Below are 18,176 nucleotides of genomic sequence, written 5' to 3' on the forward strand. Positions count from 1 at the left end.
TAGGCATGGTGTCATTAGAAGATGCCTTCAATTATACTTCCTCTAAGCACAGGCTTGCAAAGGGAAGTAAACAGGCTCACTGCCCAGCTGCAATGGGGACAGTGTCTCCCAGCAATGTCACTGAACGTGGATAGAATCACAGAATTGTTAGGGTTGAAAGGGACCTCTGGAAATCATCTAGTCAGTCATGAAGTTAAAGCTGATAGAAGCTGAGGTTTGCCATTCCCCTGCAGACAGCAGGACTGGGCTATGCTCATGAGGTATATGCTCATTCCATAATTTGAAACGAGGAGCTGTGGAAGCACTGACACACTTTCTGTTGTGGAGAAATAGAACATGGAGATGTAGGACACTCATAATCACTTGTGGAAAGAGGCAATGGAATAAATGTGCTATAAAGATTATGAATCAGTGTCCCAAAGGAGATCTCATACTGGCAAGTGTATCCCTCTCAGTTACTGCCTGTGAATTTGCTGAGCTTCTTCCCTGTCTGAGCCCAGTACAGATCAGTCACTACATTCAGCCACAATGCTGCCCATAGCCCAATTTAAAACGTTTAATTTCCTAAGGGTTAATCTGAATAAAGGAGCCTTTCCTTTAGCCAAAGCTCAGGCTGAGGACTGGGTCTGCTCTGCTGTCAGTGTCATGGAAGTATAGTGCTGGGTTACACTGGGTAGCTGATAGACCTTGCAGTCCATAGGTTGGTCTCCAGGGAGCCATCCTGGACAAAAGTTAAATCATGTAAGGCACTGTCATAGAAAATAGAGTGTTCAGAAAGATTTTCAAGTAGCTTTTCATTTTTTTCCCCATGATTTTTGGAATTTTAATTCTTTTGGTTTTTATTTTCAAAGAAGAAAATAAGTCACATGAATTTCTGATGCTTCATTTGATTTTATTTTCGTTTTAAGGTACAGCTGTGCACAAATTACAGAATATGCTCCCTAGCACTGAAACATAACCAGAGAAAAATACAGATTAGCAGCTACCAAAGATGCTTAAAAATGTCACCTTTAATGTCTGACCTCAGGGAAGGAACAGGTCAGTTCTTTCATGGTGAGGCATGAAGCAGAGAAACCAAGGGAGTTTTTTGTGAGTAGATACTCAGTTTCATTATATGTTGGATTTTATGAGTAGATTTCACTCCAAAGCTGCATTTTAAGTGTTTTTGAATTTGTGAGAGAGAACCATTAAAACAATAAAAGGAAATGTCCCCCCCAGTTCACCATTCTTCTGTTACCCGACCCATGAATGGACTGGGCATTCTTTTGAGGGATCATCTTTCTCCACTACTTTATAAGAGCAGGTCTCCTTGTTGAAAATGCTTTCACACTTCTCTTCATCGTAGTCAACTGGTTCCATATAGCTGTTGTTTGGAAAAAAAAAAAGAAGTGATGAGACCAAGAAGTAAGCAGCTTCCACTTCAGGTTGTATCTACACCTTTGATATCAAGAGGCTGTATTGAGCAGACTTTTGGGAACAGAAAAGGGAACTCACACAAAGCTCCCTGCTCAAATGTTACTTAACCTGCTGCTTGAGCAGGATGAGGGGAGAGTTGTAGTTTTGCTGGTCTGATTTAAACCAAAGGGATGTTTGTTGTGTTTATTCGCTATTCCAATATTCCAATGCTTTTTCTCTTCACCCATGATATGGAACTATTATTACAAGAGTGGTTGGGTATTGCTCTAGGAAAAATTACAGACAGACCAATGCATCTTGAGCTGCTTCTCAGAGGAAAGTGGGGCAATGCGTGGCTTTGGGAAGATCTGGACTAGGACAAATAGAAATTTCTTATATAACTGTGTGTTCGCTCTTGAACCAGTAACTTGCCTGACATTTTAGCCCCAAGAAGAATTAAATTATCTTTTTATTTTACATCAAGAATTATTTGTTAAACACGACCTCTAGTTTTCAGAGGAATTTATTGTATGTTCAGTGATGATGGCGTTGGATTAATGCATAACTTTGTGATATGAAGTGAGTGAGAGAAGGGTTATGGTAATTTCTCAGGAAGGAATTTTTCCCCTCCTGTGTGAAGGGAAGTGGTTTGTGCTGTATCATGGCAGCGGAGGAAAACCCCACTGCTGCTCTGAACTCACCTGGTGCAGCAGCGAATTCCATTCCTGTAACAAGAGCAGTCATAACAGTCACCAGTCCTCCACGTGGAATCAAATTCATGGACCTTTCCTTCATCAAGGCAGCCTGAAAATGCAGTGTGTGAGACTTCATTGTCAGATCTATTGCATGAACAACACTGTTGTATGTCCAAAATGGGTGGGATCTTTGCTGGCTTTTTGCATTAACAACCCTATCTGTCAAACACAGAGGTTCCCCAGCAGAGCAGGGTGTGCTATCCTAAAGCATGGAGAAGAGTGACCTGTGTCTCTCTGTCTCCTGTGCTTCTTAGCAGTTCATCTTCAAGTATGTAATTTGGAGGACCTAGCAGAAAGACAACTAGACACAGACCTGGTCAGGACTAAAAAAGGCTTTGATTTTTCTGCTTATTAACACCATCTCTTGTTGACTCCTCATTTAAAGCAAGACTACATCTGGCTGGAAAACTTTTCCCAGTCCTCAGCTGCAGGAAGAAAGCAAATATTGGATATAAAGCTCCTGTTCAACAGTCATAGAATAGACCTCCTAAATAACTGATCTGGAAAGTAGGACTTAATGAGAACAGAACAAGAGAGTGGTGGGGGTTCTAGGCTGTGTCTTTGCCTATAACTGTTTTCTGTTTCTTTGGCAGTGTTAACTCATTTCTTCCAGTTGTAGCACCAGTTTTCCCTGATAAAGATGTTTTAGAGCACTTGGGGGTTTTTTGCTCTTCTTGTGTCCAAATAATTACATGCTTTTCTTTTGGAATTTATGTTCCTGCAGCTCCACTCATCTGCATACTGACAGACTAGCTGTGGTCAGGAAGAGCAGATCCAGATTCAAGGGAAGGAGCCATTCTGCTCTTAAGAATTTGCTTTGGGATACAGAAAAAACACATGAGTAAATTGTGTGGTGCTGAATACTTGTAAATCTGTTTCATTTTTTATACTGACTGCACACACTTACATGCAGGTCCTTCTCCCTTCTCTGGATTTCTATATGTGATTCCATTGTAAAAATATAAATTTCTACTTTATGCAGATGGGCAAACTAAAACTATGCTACTTCTCTGGAAAAAAAAATTCTAACTTGGTCTGTGTGAAGCTCCCCAAAAAACTTGTTCTTTTTATAACATATTATAATTTCCTCTCTCTCCATACCCCACTTCCCTCCCGTTTCCTATGGATTCCTCTCCAGTGTTCCCACTTATTTCTAAATTGTGATAAATTGCACAGAATGGACAAATCAAATCAAGCAGTGATTCTGATGATATCTGTCAAGTTGAGGGGGGTTGACTTCTTACCTACAACGACACCATTAGATGTCCCTGGCTTGAATAGCTTCTGGATGCAGGCAGCATCGGACAGAGGCATGCTAATGGCAAGAGCAAGAAGGGAGGCCAAGATGGTATTCTGAACAAGGGAACATAGTTAATGTCAATACTTAAACAACTGTTTAGATGTCTTGATGATAAATACTGCCATTAGAAACAAGAAAATACATTGTGGTTTCAAATCAAAATCCAATTGTCTTTTGTAGTTAAGACACTTTAACACACTGATCAGGAATACTGAACCATTTTGAAGAAGCAGAGGCAGAGCATCACATGGGAGGGGGAAAATGTCTATCTTTTCCAAGCTGTTAAAATCAAGCATTGACTGCTAGGCGCAGATACTGTTTGTGAAACACATATGTTCTATTCCTTTCCTCTCCCCATTAATTTTTCTTGTCCTTTTTTCTCTGTAGGGTTGGTCACCAACTCTTTCTTCCACCAGCCTCACCTATAGTTGCAAAATCTTCTTTACTGCACTCTGAAGAACAACAGAATGTTTCACCTTAATATTGAAGGATGAGGAACAAGTGAAATAACTTTAGCTGAAGTTGAATACTCAAGTCTTGGCCCTGTACCTTACTTGCAGGTATCATTTACAGCCTAGATAATTCCATCTTCTGTGACTTTTGTCAGTGGTTTGGGTTTTTTTTCTGAAAGGTCAGCTGAAGTTTCTCAGCTAGTGGCTTATCCTTCAATATTAGTTTGAAATGTTTGAAGGGCTTTCTTTGGGGATATGAAGGAAATAAGTGCAAGAATTCTAAGATGGAATTAGCTGTGATTAATTGAAGATCTTGGTAAGAGAGGAAAGGTAGATCAGGAATAAACAATCATATACGCACATTGTATGTAAGTGTGTGTGGCTAGCACAGGTTTTTCCCATGAGAATTTTTCTTGTGTTTTATAAATAAAGATAAGGTTTGGATGTTATTGGAATAGTGTCCCAGAACTTGGACAGTGCAGGCCTGGCCAATCAGGCCTGGGAGAAAGCTTCTGACTGACCAATCTGGGTAACTTTTAAATACTCTATATATATGATGAAATCAAAACAATAAAGGTCATTCCTTCTTACCACTGAGAACTGATGCATTCATTACTCTGCTAGCTGCTCAACAGCGACAAGTGTGTTGTTTTGGACAGAGTAGAACTGGTGGCTTATAAAAAGAAGTCATCCCTGAGAGATGAGAGGAGGCAAATCTAGCATTTTATTTTACATAAGAGAGGCTAAAACTCACAAAACTACAACAGAGTGACAAAGTAGTAAAAATCAAGATACCCTTTTTTTTTTCTCACTAGGTGTTCAGATATTATCCAGATATTATCTTACCTGCCTTTGCCTCTCTTTGACTCTCATAACACAAAATTTATGCATTCTCCAAGTTGCTTAGATTGTCAAGTACTCAGATAAATCCAACAGAAACTCCTTTAAAATCTATAGCAACATACCATGGTATTTTACAGTACAAGATATAAGGACTCACCATTCTTGCAGAATTATGAGACTTCCAGTAAGAAGATGGCCTGCACAATGCTGATCTTCTTAGAGAATTTATATAGAGAGGGAATTTGTGATCACAGCCCTTGAGCAAACTGACCACGAATGTCTAGAACCAATGAAGCTCCTGCAAAATGACCTCATGGGGTGGATATTATTAAGACACGGCAAATACATACAGGAAGAAAGGTTTGTTCTAATAGAAAGAAGACTGAAGAAATAGGTGTGGCTTTTGTGCTGCACCAGAGTTGGGAGGCAGTTTCAGGAAGTGCTTTTCAAGCCCAGAAGGAATATTTAGCACTTGCCCTGAGAAAACCATTAGAGACATGGTTGTTGTCACTCACACAGAATTGCATGCTTATTTTGAGCCATCTAGGGTTTAAAAATGGGTCCTAAATAACTATTTCTTTTCCTTGTTCATCTTTCCATCATGTAGAAGACCCATATGCTCAGGTCCTCTATGAAGAAATAGGCATTGTGTGTTTTCTTTCTTTATCCTTATAGCCAGGGAGACACTGTTCCTTTTCTGCAGAGGCTGGATATGTCAGGAGCAGACACACTTTCCAAGGACGGTAATTTGATAGCAAAGGGGTCCAGTATGGTCCCCTTTTGCTTAGCTTTCACCTGCTAAGTTCAAATATTTCAAACTATGGGAAACTATATTTCTTTATTGAAGTTAACAGAATCCCTGTATCCCCTTAGAATCTCTCATAAATACGTATGAAGCCAATTGAACAGCATCACTGTGGTTTGGTCAGTTTCAGACCATGTACATTTTCCAGTTAAAAGAGGGGGGAAAGGTACAGTAGGATAGCAAAGTATTACACCCTAATCCTAGGCCAAAACTACTTTTTGTGTTGGTTGCAGTAAAGATGGAGAGAGTTCATGATCTCCCTTCCCAAGCCCTGCTCCTGTGCTGCCTGACCTGATTGATGTACATCTGTGGGATGCCTAAGGATGTGCCTTCCCTTTGCATGCTGGCTCTATGCAAGCTTTAGTTCCTGAGAAGTAGCAATTTCCTCTTGGCTGACCATACTGGGGGAAGTAGCACAGAAACCTGTTCAAGGTATTGGCTCTTCCATGTCCTCAAAGGTCATCTGGAACAAGTGTTTCATGGTATTTGGAATAAAAGGATCATCAAATTGCACTGCATTTATTCTTTAAAATTATTGAGCTATTTAATTCTCTTTCTTCTTGCATGTTGTGTACTTCACATGCTATACTTTGCTTGTCAGGCACCCTGCAGCAGTTACTGTATGTGAATAAAAATTACCAGTCACGTGGAAATTTGTGATGCTGGTGTACTGGAGTGAAACTTACGGAATTTTTTACAGCTAAAATGAAAGAAAAGACAGCTTGCTGGTTTAGTCTTGAGTGGCAGAGGATGTGCTTGTTGCTCAACTCTGAAAAAAACAAAAATCCAACCACCATGCATGTGTGTTTTCTTCCTCAACTTTTCAGACTGTCCAGCTGCTCCCATTGCAGGACTGCCCTGTTTCCTAGGTGAAAGCTATGCAGAGAGCTATGCAAACTATGGAGAGAACTTGCAAACAGTTTTCTTTGGACCACAGCAGAGAGTGACCTGCCTAACTGGGCAGTGTTTAGGGGCAATGAAGAAGCCCTTTGCATGATCTGTGAATTCAGAGGAACCCTAACAAAATGCTGTGGTGCTGAACCCACTGACAGCAGCAAACTCTATGCAGATAGTCCATTCATGTATTGATTATTAAGGTCATTTGTGACGCATATAATATTACATTTTTTCATGTTCACGTATCGGATAATAGGTGCTTTGCTTGGGTGGGGAACAGGTATCTCTGTTGAAATCTTATCTTGGCTTCACAACCAGTTAATTTCTTACTAAAAACATTTTAAGGACATCATTGCTCTGCCCACTTCTGTGCCTCCTTTCCACTTTTGCTAATGTATAGGGTATCCTCTTTCCTCCTAAAGCAGGGAAAAGTCTTGGAGGCTTTCTTGAATATTTACCTTGCTATTTTACTTTAGTCATTATTCACTTGGAGTTTCTGGTTATATCTCACTGATAACTGCAGAGATAATCAGAGTAATGCAAGACAATCAGCCTGTTCATTTCTGAATGTTTCAGTGCAAGGCCACCAACAGGGAGAAATACAGCATGATTTCAGAGCAGTAATGTTATCAAAACAGCCCAATAAACCAGCTACTATCTATGAACAGCTAAAACCTAGAAGAGATGCAATGAATGAGATAAAATGAAAGCAGTCCAAGAACTGAGCTGGACAGCTGCTTGTTTCTTAGGCCCACATTTCAGTACTACTCTCACATTCTGGAGAGGAATCACCTTTCTACGTGGGAGAGTAAATGCAGGACACTTTGGAGCAGTTTGTGTATCCAGTCCCTTAAACCAATAGGTTGATTATCACCACTATTGAGAGGGGAAAAACAAGAGGAAGCATGAGGCATATCAGCTCACAGATCATAAGTAAACATGATTTTACAAATATACTCTCTTGACATTAAACTGACAATGCTGTGTATAATGTACTCTGGCTGTACTGTGTTAAGGTCTATCACATGTGTGAGAAAGGACAACTGCATTAAGGAAAGGCACAGGCAAACAACACTAAAACATACAGTGCACTGTTTACACAAGAACATATTGTAAAAGTGGTAGAAGGAAATTTTATCTCTGTGGAGACACTTCTCTTAAGTCTGACTTCATATAACGACAAACATAAAAGCCTATGCCTTCAGATCTCTCCCTGCATAGGAATTACCAAAGAATTGTATTAATTTTATAGCAAGGTACATAGGCATTGCAAGTGATTGTCCCTGGTAACAGGTGGCAGAGCAGAAATTTGAATTGAGATCTCAATTCAAGATGGGAAGTCCAAGCTTGAGACAATAATATAGTTTCTTCTCTGATCTGAACACACCTGTCTTCTTCCATATATAGCAAAGTGCCTATCCATGAGTCAAATTTCAGTTTGAATTCAATGCCGTTTCAGTGGGATGAAAAATACTTAATTTTTTATCGTGATGCAAATGCATTTTTAAAATGTGGTAATTTCTCAGCTAGCCTGGAAAATCCTGTCAGATCATAATCCCAGGATGAAGGATCACTGCTAAGCAAGGGACCTAGGGTGCTAAGCAAGGGACATAGCTCAAACTCCTGAGCTTCATCACTCCACAGAAAGGCTGAAGAGTTTAAAAATTATTTCTGAAAATGTTATTCTGAGCAATAGTAAGGTACAGGGAATTTGGGTTTACTCTCTCAACTCCTGAATGAGCTCCATATGCTGGAATAGCAACACCAACAGCAATAATATTGCTGCGATCTTACTCAGCCCAGGGAAAGACTTTGTTTACCCCCCACTTTTGGGAAAAAACCCCTACTGGTGTCTTTCCAATGTCTTGCCCCTCCCTTGTATTTTGAGCCCTTAACGGCCACTCCACATAGAGCCAAGCTAGCACAGAGCAATCAGGTCAGAGGACCTTCCTTGTTATTACCTTTGTAGGGCTTCCCTGGAATTTGATGTACCCTACAGCAGCCTGCATCACCCAGGGTCACTATGATGCCCACTGCAAAAAGGAAAGCCATAAAGCTCTTCTATAGAGAGAAAGAAGCAGATGGTAATTTCTCCCCTCTTTATGAATCAACAAATATTATAGAAACTACTGCCTCCTCTGTGGAACCTATGCCATTCCTGAGATGCTCATCAAAGGTAGTATTGATGTCAGTACATCTGGGAATATGTGAGCACAAATTACAGGAAAACTAGGCCACAGGACTTTGTCTATTTATCATTACCTAACTGTTGATTCAGATTCTGCAAACACCTTTGGAGGCTTGAAGAGCTGGAACAGGACACAGTTTGAGGGATCAAAAGTGAAGAGCAGAAAAACATGCAGAAAAATATACTTTCTTTTCATTGTAAAAATGACTATATTTTAAACTGTATTTCACAATCATAAGTTTTAAAAGCATGGTCCCAGTTGGTCGCAATATTCTGAATGTTTTCATAAATGTTTCTGAGGAAAGGATAACAGCAAGTGAAAGACTAAGACATACCTGTACAGTTTCTTGCAAAGAATTACAATACTAAGAACAAAATCCACAGTTCTCTTCACAGAGGGGTCTTCCTGTCTTTGCATCTTGCAGTTTTGAAATACAATATAGACACATTTAAAATGTGTAACCAGATAATTCTACTAAATGCTCTACTTTTGAATTTTAAAGCAAATACCTATCTGTATCCCCCTTTAAAAAAAAACAAACAAAAAAAAACCCCACAGTCTAAACCTTTGATCTACCATTGTGGAATGTTTGGTTTCCAAAGAGCTCCAAGTTTCCAGCGAAAGATGAAGTTCTTTATGTGGAATCAGAGAGCAAATATTTTATGGTGCCTTTATATTGTGCAATTCAAGTCTAGGTGGAGGGAAAAAAATCTACTCAATGCTAATGCAGTTGTTTCGTAATATCCAAAGAAATCTCTGGGATTTTTCCAGCTGGCAATGAGAAAATGTTTGATTCTGTAGGGCACTGACCTGGGTAAACTGTTGAGTCCTGAACTTCATATTCCTTGGAAGCTTTATGATTAGAAAAAATGCCTTTCTGATGGAACACAAGTATTGATAGCTAAGCTGTAGACAGTATTTTCCAGATAGGTGATTTTTAGGTGGGGCAGAAATGCATGAGAAATCCTTTCTGCTATCAGTGGGCTGGAACATGCTGAGTAGCACATTAGGGATTAATAGCAAATGGAGCTTTTGCCAGATCTTTGCATACTCATGGTTAATGCTGTGGTGTGCACTGAGAGATAACCAAAGGTACTTGGCCTTTACCTGGATCAAAACCTCTTAACATTGAGATCTCAGCTGAAGCTGGATCCCATCACAGCATTTCTCTTTCTCCTCCGCCAAAATCTGGTATAACAAACCAATTTTCCTAAGTTTTATAAGAAAAATATAGCTGTAATTTGTGAGGCTTTGCTAAGGAAAAATGTGGAATTCTGAAATATTTTAGTATCACATGCCATAGTTCCAGGCTGCAAGAAGCTGGATATTAATCTTGATGTCTGCACTTCTCAGTGGTTCAGATTAAAATACAATCCATTAGGAACCCCAAGTAATTTTTGTTATTCATTAAATTTTTAGTTTTAAAAATAAAATTTTAAAAAACTCATAAATTTTGAAAAAGCAAATTTTCTCAAGAAACAGTTCTGTGAGCTGTTTAGGTAGGAAGTCTTTGATCTCCATGCTCAAAATATTAGTTCCCTAAGAAGCTGCAGCTGTTTTTTCTGTAAGCAAGAACAATCCTTCAGGTGTATCAGCTGAGGTTGTGTTCTGTGTAATCTTGACATGGACTAGGAGAAAAGAGGAAAATCATTCAGGACAAGTTTCAGAACTGTTCCTCTCCTGCTGAATACAAAAACTCTTTGTAGAAAACTTACCTTAGAACCTTAAGCAACGTGAGAACATTTATTTTCACATACTGCTTTTAGAGGAATGACAGGATGGAATCAGTGAATAGGAGTCAAGATTTTTAATGGGCGTATGCAAATGTCTTTACCAGATAAAGATGAGCTGACTCTTTATTCTGGCGCCTCACATTTTTCATCCCTACAGGAACCAGTTGTACAGAAACACAGAGCTATTGACTGATATCCAGCCTGCTGCACAGAGAACTCTAAAAGGTGAAGTGTGTTCTACCAGTGCCTGCAAAATACTTTGATTTTTTTTCCCCAAACCGAGGTATGTAACTTTATTTGGAGGTCTAAGAAAGCTTAAAACAATGTTCATAAGCAAATTACCAATGCCAGAGAAAACATACCATAAATCTTTCTGATTTTACTCGTGGCTCACAGAGCTTGAGATGGATTGTCTCAAGAAGCAATAGCCCTGTTGAATAAAAGTAGATTGACACTTGATTTGGGGCCATGTGAGGATGCCTGCCCTAAGAATGCTCAGCTGTGTGTAACCTCATACTTTTTCAAGACAATTGACTTGTTCGTGATCATGGAACTTCATTAAACAGACACTTCTTTTGGAAGGTGTGTTTCTTTTCAAACCATGGAACAATTAACTACAGACCTCTGTGGATTTTTTTATGCCCAATTCTGGAGCAAAGAGCTCCATGTAGAAGCAGCATCTCACAGGGTTTTGTTGTCTGCTCTCATATATGTGGGCAGATTTAGGATTCTAGCCATTGCCAGGTAGGAGATTTTATTTCCAAGCCCAGCTTTGAAGCTGGACTTCATTCCCCTGTGAATGTGTGGAATTGTTATACTGAGGAGACAGAAGGCATCTGCATTATTAGTACCTCAAGCTGTGCTGCCATGAGGAAGCATCTCTCCAGGGGCTGATCTAGATCTCTTTCTCAGTATGGACAAGCACCACCAAAGAGGTTTTACTTTCTCACAGTGTCTGAAGACTTTCAGGATCAGGGCTTGGCAGAGGACAAGTCAGAGTTTAAAGTATAATGTTGCTTTAGACTTCAGGACTGGTCAGAATGGGCAGTGGAGATGAACAATCACAGCCAAGTCATTGGGTGATGACATTGAAGAAAATAAGAAAAAAAACAGAAATGGTAGAAAGAGGATGATGATCTTCCATCATCACTGATTTTTCTGAGGTGATAGCAGCACAAGTCTTACCAAAAGTCCTACAAGCTAATGTGTGCCATGTGCCCTGAGCAGGAGTCATTGTACAGCATGTCCCAAACAGTGCATCACTTCAAAATGATAATGGATTTTGACACCTGGATAGAAGAGAACCTTCTTCCTTTCCTCCTGTAAAGCAGGACAGCATCTTGTGCCAGGCTACTGGTTCCCAGCATGTCAGATTAGAGAGGCAAATGCATTCCCTTCTCAGAGGTGACTTTGCCCCGAGCCACTGCAAAAAACGAAACATCAATATGAGGCCTTTATGGATGATTCATCTCAATTTATTGTAGTCAACATATGCAGTAATGACAGAAATTAGACACTCCATCTGATTATGCATCTTGTAGGCTGAATTAGAACAATTAGGGGATTGGAAGGGAGCTACTGAAATGCTCTCTTTTATGAGATTTTCCAATGTCATTGTGCTTCTCTGGGATGGGAGAGCATCTGTAGGAAGGGGAGGAATTCCTCAGTGGAGAGAGGTTTGGAGGAGTTGTTAGCCCACACGAGAATAGACAAAACACTCCTTGGAGGGGTTGTCCTTCCGCACCACATCATAGTCACAGGTTTCCTTGTTAAAAACGACTTTACAATTCTTATTGTCATAAGCAACAGGAGTGTGAAAGCTGTCAGTGGCAAAGAGAAAGCAAATGTTAGCTTGAGAGCAATAAAAGTTTCAATACTTCAGTGATTATAGCTTGAACTGAGTGAGAGATCTCTGAAACTTTGGCTAAGAGCAGCTGAGCTACCTTGAGTACCACACAGCTGCAGCTTCCAGAGCCTCAAACGATGCCCTGTGCACTGCACTGAGTAGAGGTATGAGGATGCTCAGCACTAGCAAAGAGATTTCTAGCACAGCACTCTGCAGTGGGATATAAGCATGGGCTTGGCATCTTTTCTCTTTTTTCCATTAATTTTTTATTATTTCCAGGTTGCATAGGACATGGTGGCTGTTCCCTGAAAGATTGTGCCACCCAAATAAAAGCAAAGATCATCATGAAGCTATTTTGGGCCTTTGAGAAAGCAGGAGAGGAGGAAAGGAGGATATTGGAGAGACAGTTCAGAGCAGAGTCTTGTCATCCTGCAGTCAGCATATTCACTGGAGAAAAGCACCTCAGGAAAGGGATTCAGATGATCACAACCTCTCTAAGAAAAGTTCACTTAAGTCACTCCTCCCTACTCCCACTTTCTCAGTTAATGAAAGGCTTATCTGCAGTGAAAGAGGGGTTCACAAGTTGCTAAAGACTTATAGGCAAGCAGCAACTGGATGTTCCTGGAAGGGTTTGTGTCCACTCTGTCAGCAGAAAACAAGCTAAGGTAAACACAACTCAGGATCCAAACAATCCAGAGCTATGTGTGGCTTTCACCAGCTCTGTGACTTGGGTGAGAAAAGGCTCTCTAGTGCCCTTATAAACTCATTTCTCCACAGCAAATGGAAGGGTATGGTCATCCTACAGGCAGTGATGGTACCAAGAAGTTGCAACTTACAGGGAGCAGCAATTCAGTTCAGCTCGGCTGCAGCTGCATCTGAAGCAATCTTCTGTCCTCTCAATGGCTCCAAAGGGATACAGTTTTCCCTTCACCATACAGCCTGCATAAGATAGCAGAAAAACAGATCATGTTCTTTAAGCCTCCACCTAAAAGCTGAAGAGTTTAAAAATTATTTCAAGTTTTCTAAAAATGTTAATCTGGGCAATAGGTAGGTACAGGGAATTGGGTTTTACTCTTTCAACTCCTGAATGAGCTCCATATGCTGGAATAGCAATAGCAACCTACCACCATCAGCAATAATATTGCTGCAACCATACTCAGCCCAGGTGTGAAAAACGAGGTCCGTTCTCCTGTTTGGATTAAAAAGGTTTAATAAAAGACAAAAGGGGACAGATAAAAGCAAATGGTCAGTGCTGGGTGCTTTGGCATTTTGCCAAAAAAGCACACCTAGTATGGACAGAGACACCCTTTACACACTCTTCAGCCTAATGCATATTCATAAACAGTTATACATATTCATATTTTTCTCCAAACTCTTTTGCATGTTCTGGGAACTGATCTGCCTCCTCGGAGCATGCGCAGTTGTCTTTCACTCATCCTATTATCGCTCCCAGATTGTGGTTCCTGCAGGTGACAGGTGCTGATAGTTGGAGTGTCAGAGGCAGGGTCCCTTTGTGGGATGTTATCCAGTTCAAGCAGACAGTTCAAGCATTCTAGTAAAACTACAACAGCTATTTTACTACTATTAAACTCAGCTAGTACTAGAAAGAAAGACCTTGGTCATCATTACAGAGCAATTTTTCACAACCAGGCTACCTCTATAAGAAAAGAATTAAAACAATACACATAGTATCCATTGTAATATTTGCAAAAAAACCAACATTATGACATGTATTTATCACACCAGGGGAAGATTTTGTTTTTCCCCCACTTTTGGCAATGTGCTGCTGGGACCCCCTATTTTTGTCTTCCCCCTCCCTTGTATTTTGAGCCCTAATGGCAGCTCCACATAGAGCCAAGCTAGCACAGACCAACCAGGTCAGAGGACCTTCTTTGTTCTTACCATTTATGGCCTCCTCTGGCTTGTAAATTTTTGTCCAGCAGAATGCATCACCCAGGGTCACTGTGATGCTCATTGCAACAAGGAAAGCCAGAAAGCTCTTCTGTAAAAAATCACAGAGCCCATACCATGGATTTTATTCCACATTGGTTAGCTCTATTTTCAAAAGCTGTCAGTGAACCTGAGCCAAAATTAGAAATAACCTTATGTGTACATGAAAAGAATGGAAAATTACACTCCAGATATTTCACTGCATTGAAATGTATCTTCATTTAGGTGGGAAGATACAACATGGCATGGCAGTAACATGTCAGTAGCATCACTCCATGCCAAAGTCCAAAATCTAGAAATCACACAAAGCTTCAGTAGTATTACACACTTGAATGCCCTGTCAAACTCGTGTCAGTGCCTTATTTATTGCCATTGAGTCAGCTTTAGGCATTTCTCCAGCAAATCATTGTAGAGCATCCCATTGCTTCACTTTTGGGTACAGCAATTACTTCACATTTGGTAGTGGAGAGATCTCAGATCTAAATCTATTCCAGCAGGTTTTTTGACATAGGTGGCTTGGTAGAGAAGAGAGAGATAAATGTGTGTCTTTGAGCAAAATTTGAGTGCTCTACATTGTACTTAGCATCATCTGAGCTGCCTTGTTAAACCATGCAACACAGGTTTGGACTCGACACAGGACATGCCTCCTTTTGTCTAGTGGAGCAACAGCTAAGCATCTGCAAGAGGTCTTCAGATATATCCCCTGGGACCTGCTGAACAACCAGAACTTCTTTTGAAAAAGCCTGCAGGACTTTGTAAATATTGTTTTACTGGGGTAGAGGGACTGGAGAAGCAGGACAGAGCACAGGTTTATGTTGATGGATTGCTCCAGCTGCATAACTTAAAGCAAAAGTTTAGGAATAGCCTGAGACTGAGAAGCAATGGTGGAAGTTATTTTAATTTTCTTGATAGCACTTGCAGACTAGCATGAAAGGATTCTAAAAGGAGTAGGTCTTTCCAAGTTACTGTTCTGAACTTCAGAAGCTGTTGCTGTTGCTGCTTGAAACTGGCATTTAAAACAGCAGTGAGAGGCTTTGGGTTTAGGCAGCCCTGCTGTCTGCCTTGGCTTACTTGAATCAAGAATGCCATAAGACATTGAAAGGTCCTGAGAGCCTTAGGCAGGTGGTGAGCCAAGGAGAAACTCCATCTGCTGTGGAAAAAATCTTATATTTTAATGCTTAATGTGCTACTTTCTTATGGGACTGAGTAACATTAAGGGTGTAGTGAAAGTGAGAAGGAGGGTTGATGGAGTGGTCTGGGAAGGGTGTAATGCTTCTTTTTCATTGTGATTCTGTGAGTTGGAGTTCCCGAGGCTTTAGGCTAGAATAGTGACAATTGCCATGCTGAGCACCACAGCCAAATGAGAGAAGTTAAAGGGAAAGACTCAAACTCCTAAAATGTGCTATTCACATCCTAAAATGTGCTTGGGTCAGGTGTTTACAACAACACAGATAGCCCATGCCATGTCACTCACACCTTTAAAGAAAATTTTAAAATCCTTAATTTGTTGCGCTGTCTTCTATTAATATCTAATCATTCTATCTCTCCAACATTTTGCTTATCACACTATTACTGGAAATGCCAGGCACATGAGCTGGGGTGTGCTCCTCTCTCTAAAGATCAAAGTTTTACACCTTCAACTGAAACTAGACAGAAACATAAGGGGAAATGTGTACTGTTCAATCAATTGTCTGAACAGGCTTTATGCTGCCACAAACAAATGATTGATCAGCCAAGTAACAGAAACTTCGCAGTAAAGCTTAAGCAGAGAAAGAAGCAGATGGTAATTTCTCCCCTCTTTATGGATCAACAGATATTATAGAAACTACTGCCTCCTCTGTGGAACCTATGCCATTCCTGAGATGCTCATCAAAGGTAGTATTGATGTCAGTACATCTGGGAATATGTGAGCACAAATTACAGGAAAACTAGGCCACAGGACTTTGTCTATTTATCATTACCTAACTGTTGATTCAGATTCTGCAAACACCTTTGGAGGCTTGAAGAGCTGGAACAGGACACAGTTTGAGGGATCAAAAGTGAAGAGCAGAAAAACCATACAGATAAATATACATTTTTTAAATTGTAAAATGATTATATTTTAAACTGTATTTCACAATCATAAGTTTTAAAAGCATGGTCCCAGCTGGTTGCAAAAATTCTGAATGTTTTCATAAAATACACAGCATTATCCTTTCTGAGGAAGGGATAACAGCAAGTGAAAGACTAAGACATACCTGTACAGTTTCTTGCAAAGAATTACAATACTAAGAACAAAATCCACAGTTCTCTTCACAGAGGGGTCTTCCTGTCTTTGCATCTTGCAGTTTTGAAATACAATATAGACACATTTAAAATGTGTAACTACACGGTTCTCTTAAATGCTCTACTTTTGAATTTTAAAGCAAATACCTATCTGTATCCCCCTTAAAAAAAAAAAAAAAAAAAAAAACCCCCCACAATCTAAAACTTTGACTTACCATTGTGGAACGCTTGGCTTCCAAAGAGCTCCAAGTTTCCAGAGAAAGATGAAGTGCTTTATGTGGAATCAGAGAGCAAATATTTTATGGTGCCTTTATATTGTGCAATTCAAGTCTAGGTGGAGGGAAAAAAAATCTACTCAATGCAAAAGCAATTATTTTGTAATATCCAAAGAAATCTCTGGGATTTTTCCAGCTGGCAATGAGAAAATGTTTGATTCTGTAGGGCACTGACCTGGGTAAACTGTTGAGTCCTGAACTTCATATTCCTTGGAAGCTTTATGATTAGAAAAAATGCCTTTCTGATGGAACACAAGTATTGATAGCTAAGCTGTAGACAGTATTTTCCAGATAGGTGATTTTTAGGTGGGGCAGAAATGCATGAGAAATCCTTTCTGCTATCAGTGGGCTGGAACATGCTGAGTAGCACATTAGGGATTAATAGCAAATGGAGCTTTTGCCAGATCTTTGCATACTCATGGTTAATGCTGTGGTGTGCACTGAAAGATAACCAAAGGTACTTGGCCTTTACCAGGATCAAAACCTCTTAACATTGAGACCTCAGCTGAAGCTGGATCCCATCACAGCATTTCTCTTTCTCCTCCGCCAAAATCTGGTATAACAAACCAATTTTCCTAAGTTTTATAAGAAAAATATAGCTGTAATTTGTGAGGCTTTGCTAAGGAAAAATGTGGAATTCTGAAATATTTTAGTATCACATGCCATAGTTCCAGGCTGCAAGAAGCTGGATATTAATCTTGATGTCTGCACTTCTCAGTGGTTCAGATTAAAATACAATCCATTAGGAACCCCCAAGTAATTTTTTTTATTCATTAAATTTTTAGTTTTAAAAATAAAATTTAAAAAAACTCATAAATTTTGAAAAACCAAATTTTCTCAAGAAACAGTTCTGTGAGCTGTTTAGGTGGGAAGTCTGATGTCCATGCTCAAAATATTAGTTCCCTAAGAAGCTGCAGCTGTTTTTTCTGTAAGCAAGAACAATCCTTCAGGTGTATCAGCTGAGGTTGTGTTCTGTGTAATCTTGACATGGACTAGAAGAAAAGAGGAAAATCATTCAGGACAAGTTTCAAAATGATTCCTCTCCTGCTCAATACAAAACCCTTTGTTCAAAACTTACTTTAGAATCTTAAGCAATGTGAAAACTTTTATTTTCACATACTGCTTTTAGAGGAATGACAGGATGGAATCAGTGAATAGGAGTCAAGATTTTTAATGGGCGTATGCAAATGTCTTTACCAGATAAAGATGAGCTGACTCTTTATTCTGGCGCCTCACATTTTTCATCCCTACAGGAACCAGTTGTACAGAAACACAGAGCTATTGACTGATATCCAGCCTGCTGCACAGAGAACTCTAAAAGGTGAAGTGTGTTCTACCAGTGCCTGCAAAATACTTTGATTTTTTTCCCCAAACCAAGGTATATAACTTTATTTGGAGGTCTAAGAAAGCTTAAAACAATGTTCATAAGCAAATTATTAAAGCCAGAGAAAACGTACCATAAATCTGATAT

General features: G+C 39.8%; 2 protein-coding genes across 2 annotated transcripts; both read right to left on the minus strand.

Moving 5' to 3' along the window:
• Nucleotides 1-871: 871 nt before the first annotated feature.
• On the minus strand, nt 872-9,230 carry LOC146435378 (beta-microseminoprotein-like). Its single transcript, XM_085065349.1, has 5 exons — nt 9,213-9,230; nt 8,440-8,508; nt 3,395-3,503; nt 2,097-2,199; nt 872-1,363 (listed from the first exon to the last, which is right to left on the minus strand). Exons 1-5 carry the CDS (start codon nt 9,213-9,215, stop codon nt 1,234-1,236), a joined length of 414 nt encoding a protein of 137 aa, XP_084921475.1. The 5' UTR covers nt 9,216-9,230; the 3' UTR covers nt 872-1,233.
• A 2,592-nt stretch (nt 9,231-11,822) lies between these two features.
• LOC146435379 (beta-microseminoprotein-like) lies at nt 11,823-16,760 on the minus strand. Its single transcript, XM_085065353.1, has 4 exons — nt 16,646-16,760; nt 14,118-14,217; nt 13,052-13,154; nt 11,823-12,189 (listed from the first exon to the last, which is right to left on the minus strand). Exons 1-4 carry the CDS (start codon nt 16,646-16,648, stop codon nt 12,060-12,062), a joined length of 336 nt encoding a protein of 111 aa, XP_084921479.1. The 5' UTR covers nt 16,649-16,760; the 3' UTR covers nt 11,823-12,059.
• Nucleotides 16,761-18,176: the final 1,416 nt, after the last annotated feature.

The sequence above is a fragment of the Lichenostomus cassidix genome, chromosome 6 (genome assembly GCF_008360975.1).
Source record: "Lichenostomus cassidix isolate B80296 chromosome 6, HeHo_3.0, whole genome shotgun sequence".
NCBI lineage: Eukaryota > Metazoa > Chordata > Aves > Passeriformes > Meliphagidae > Lichenostomus > Lichenostomus cassidix.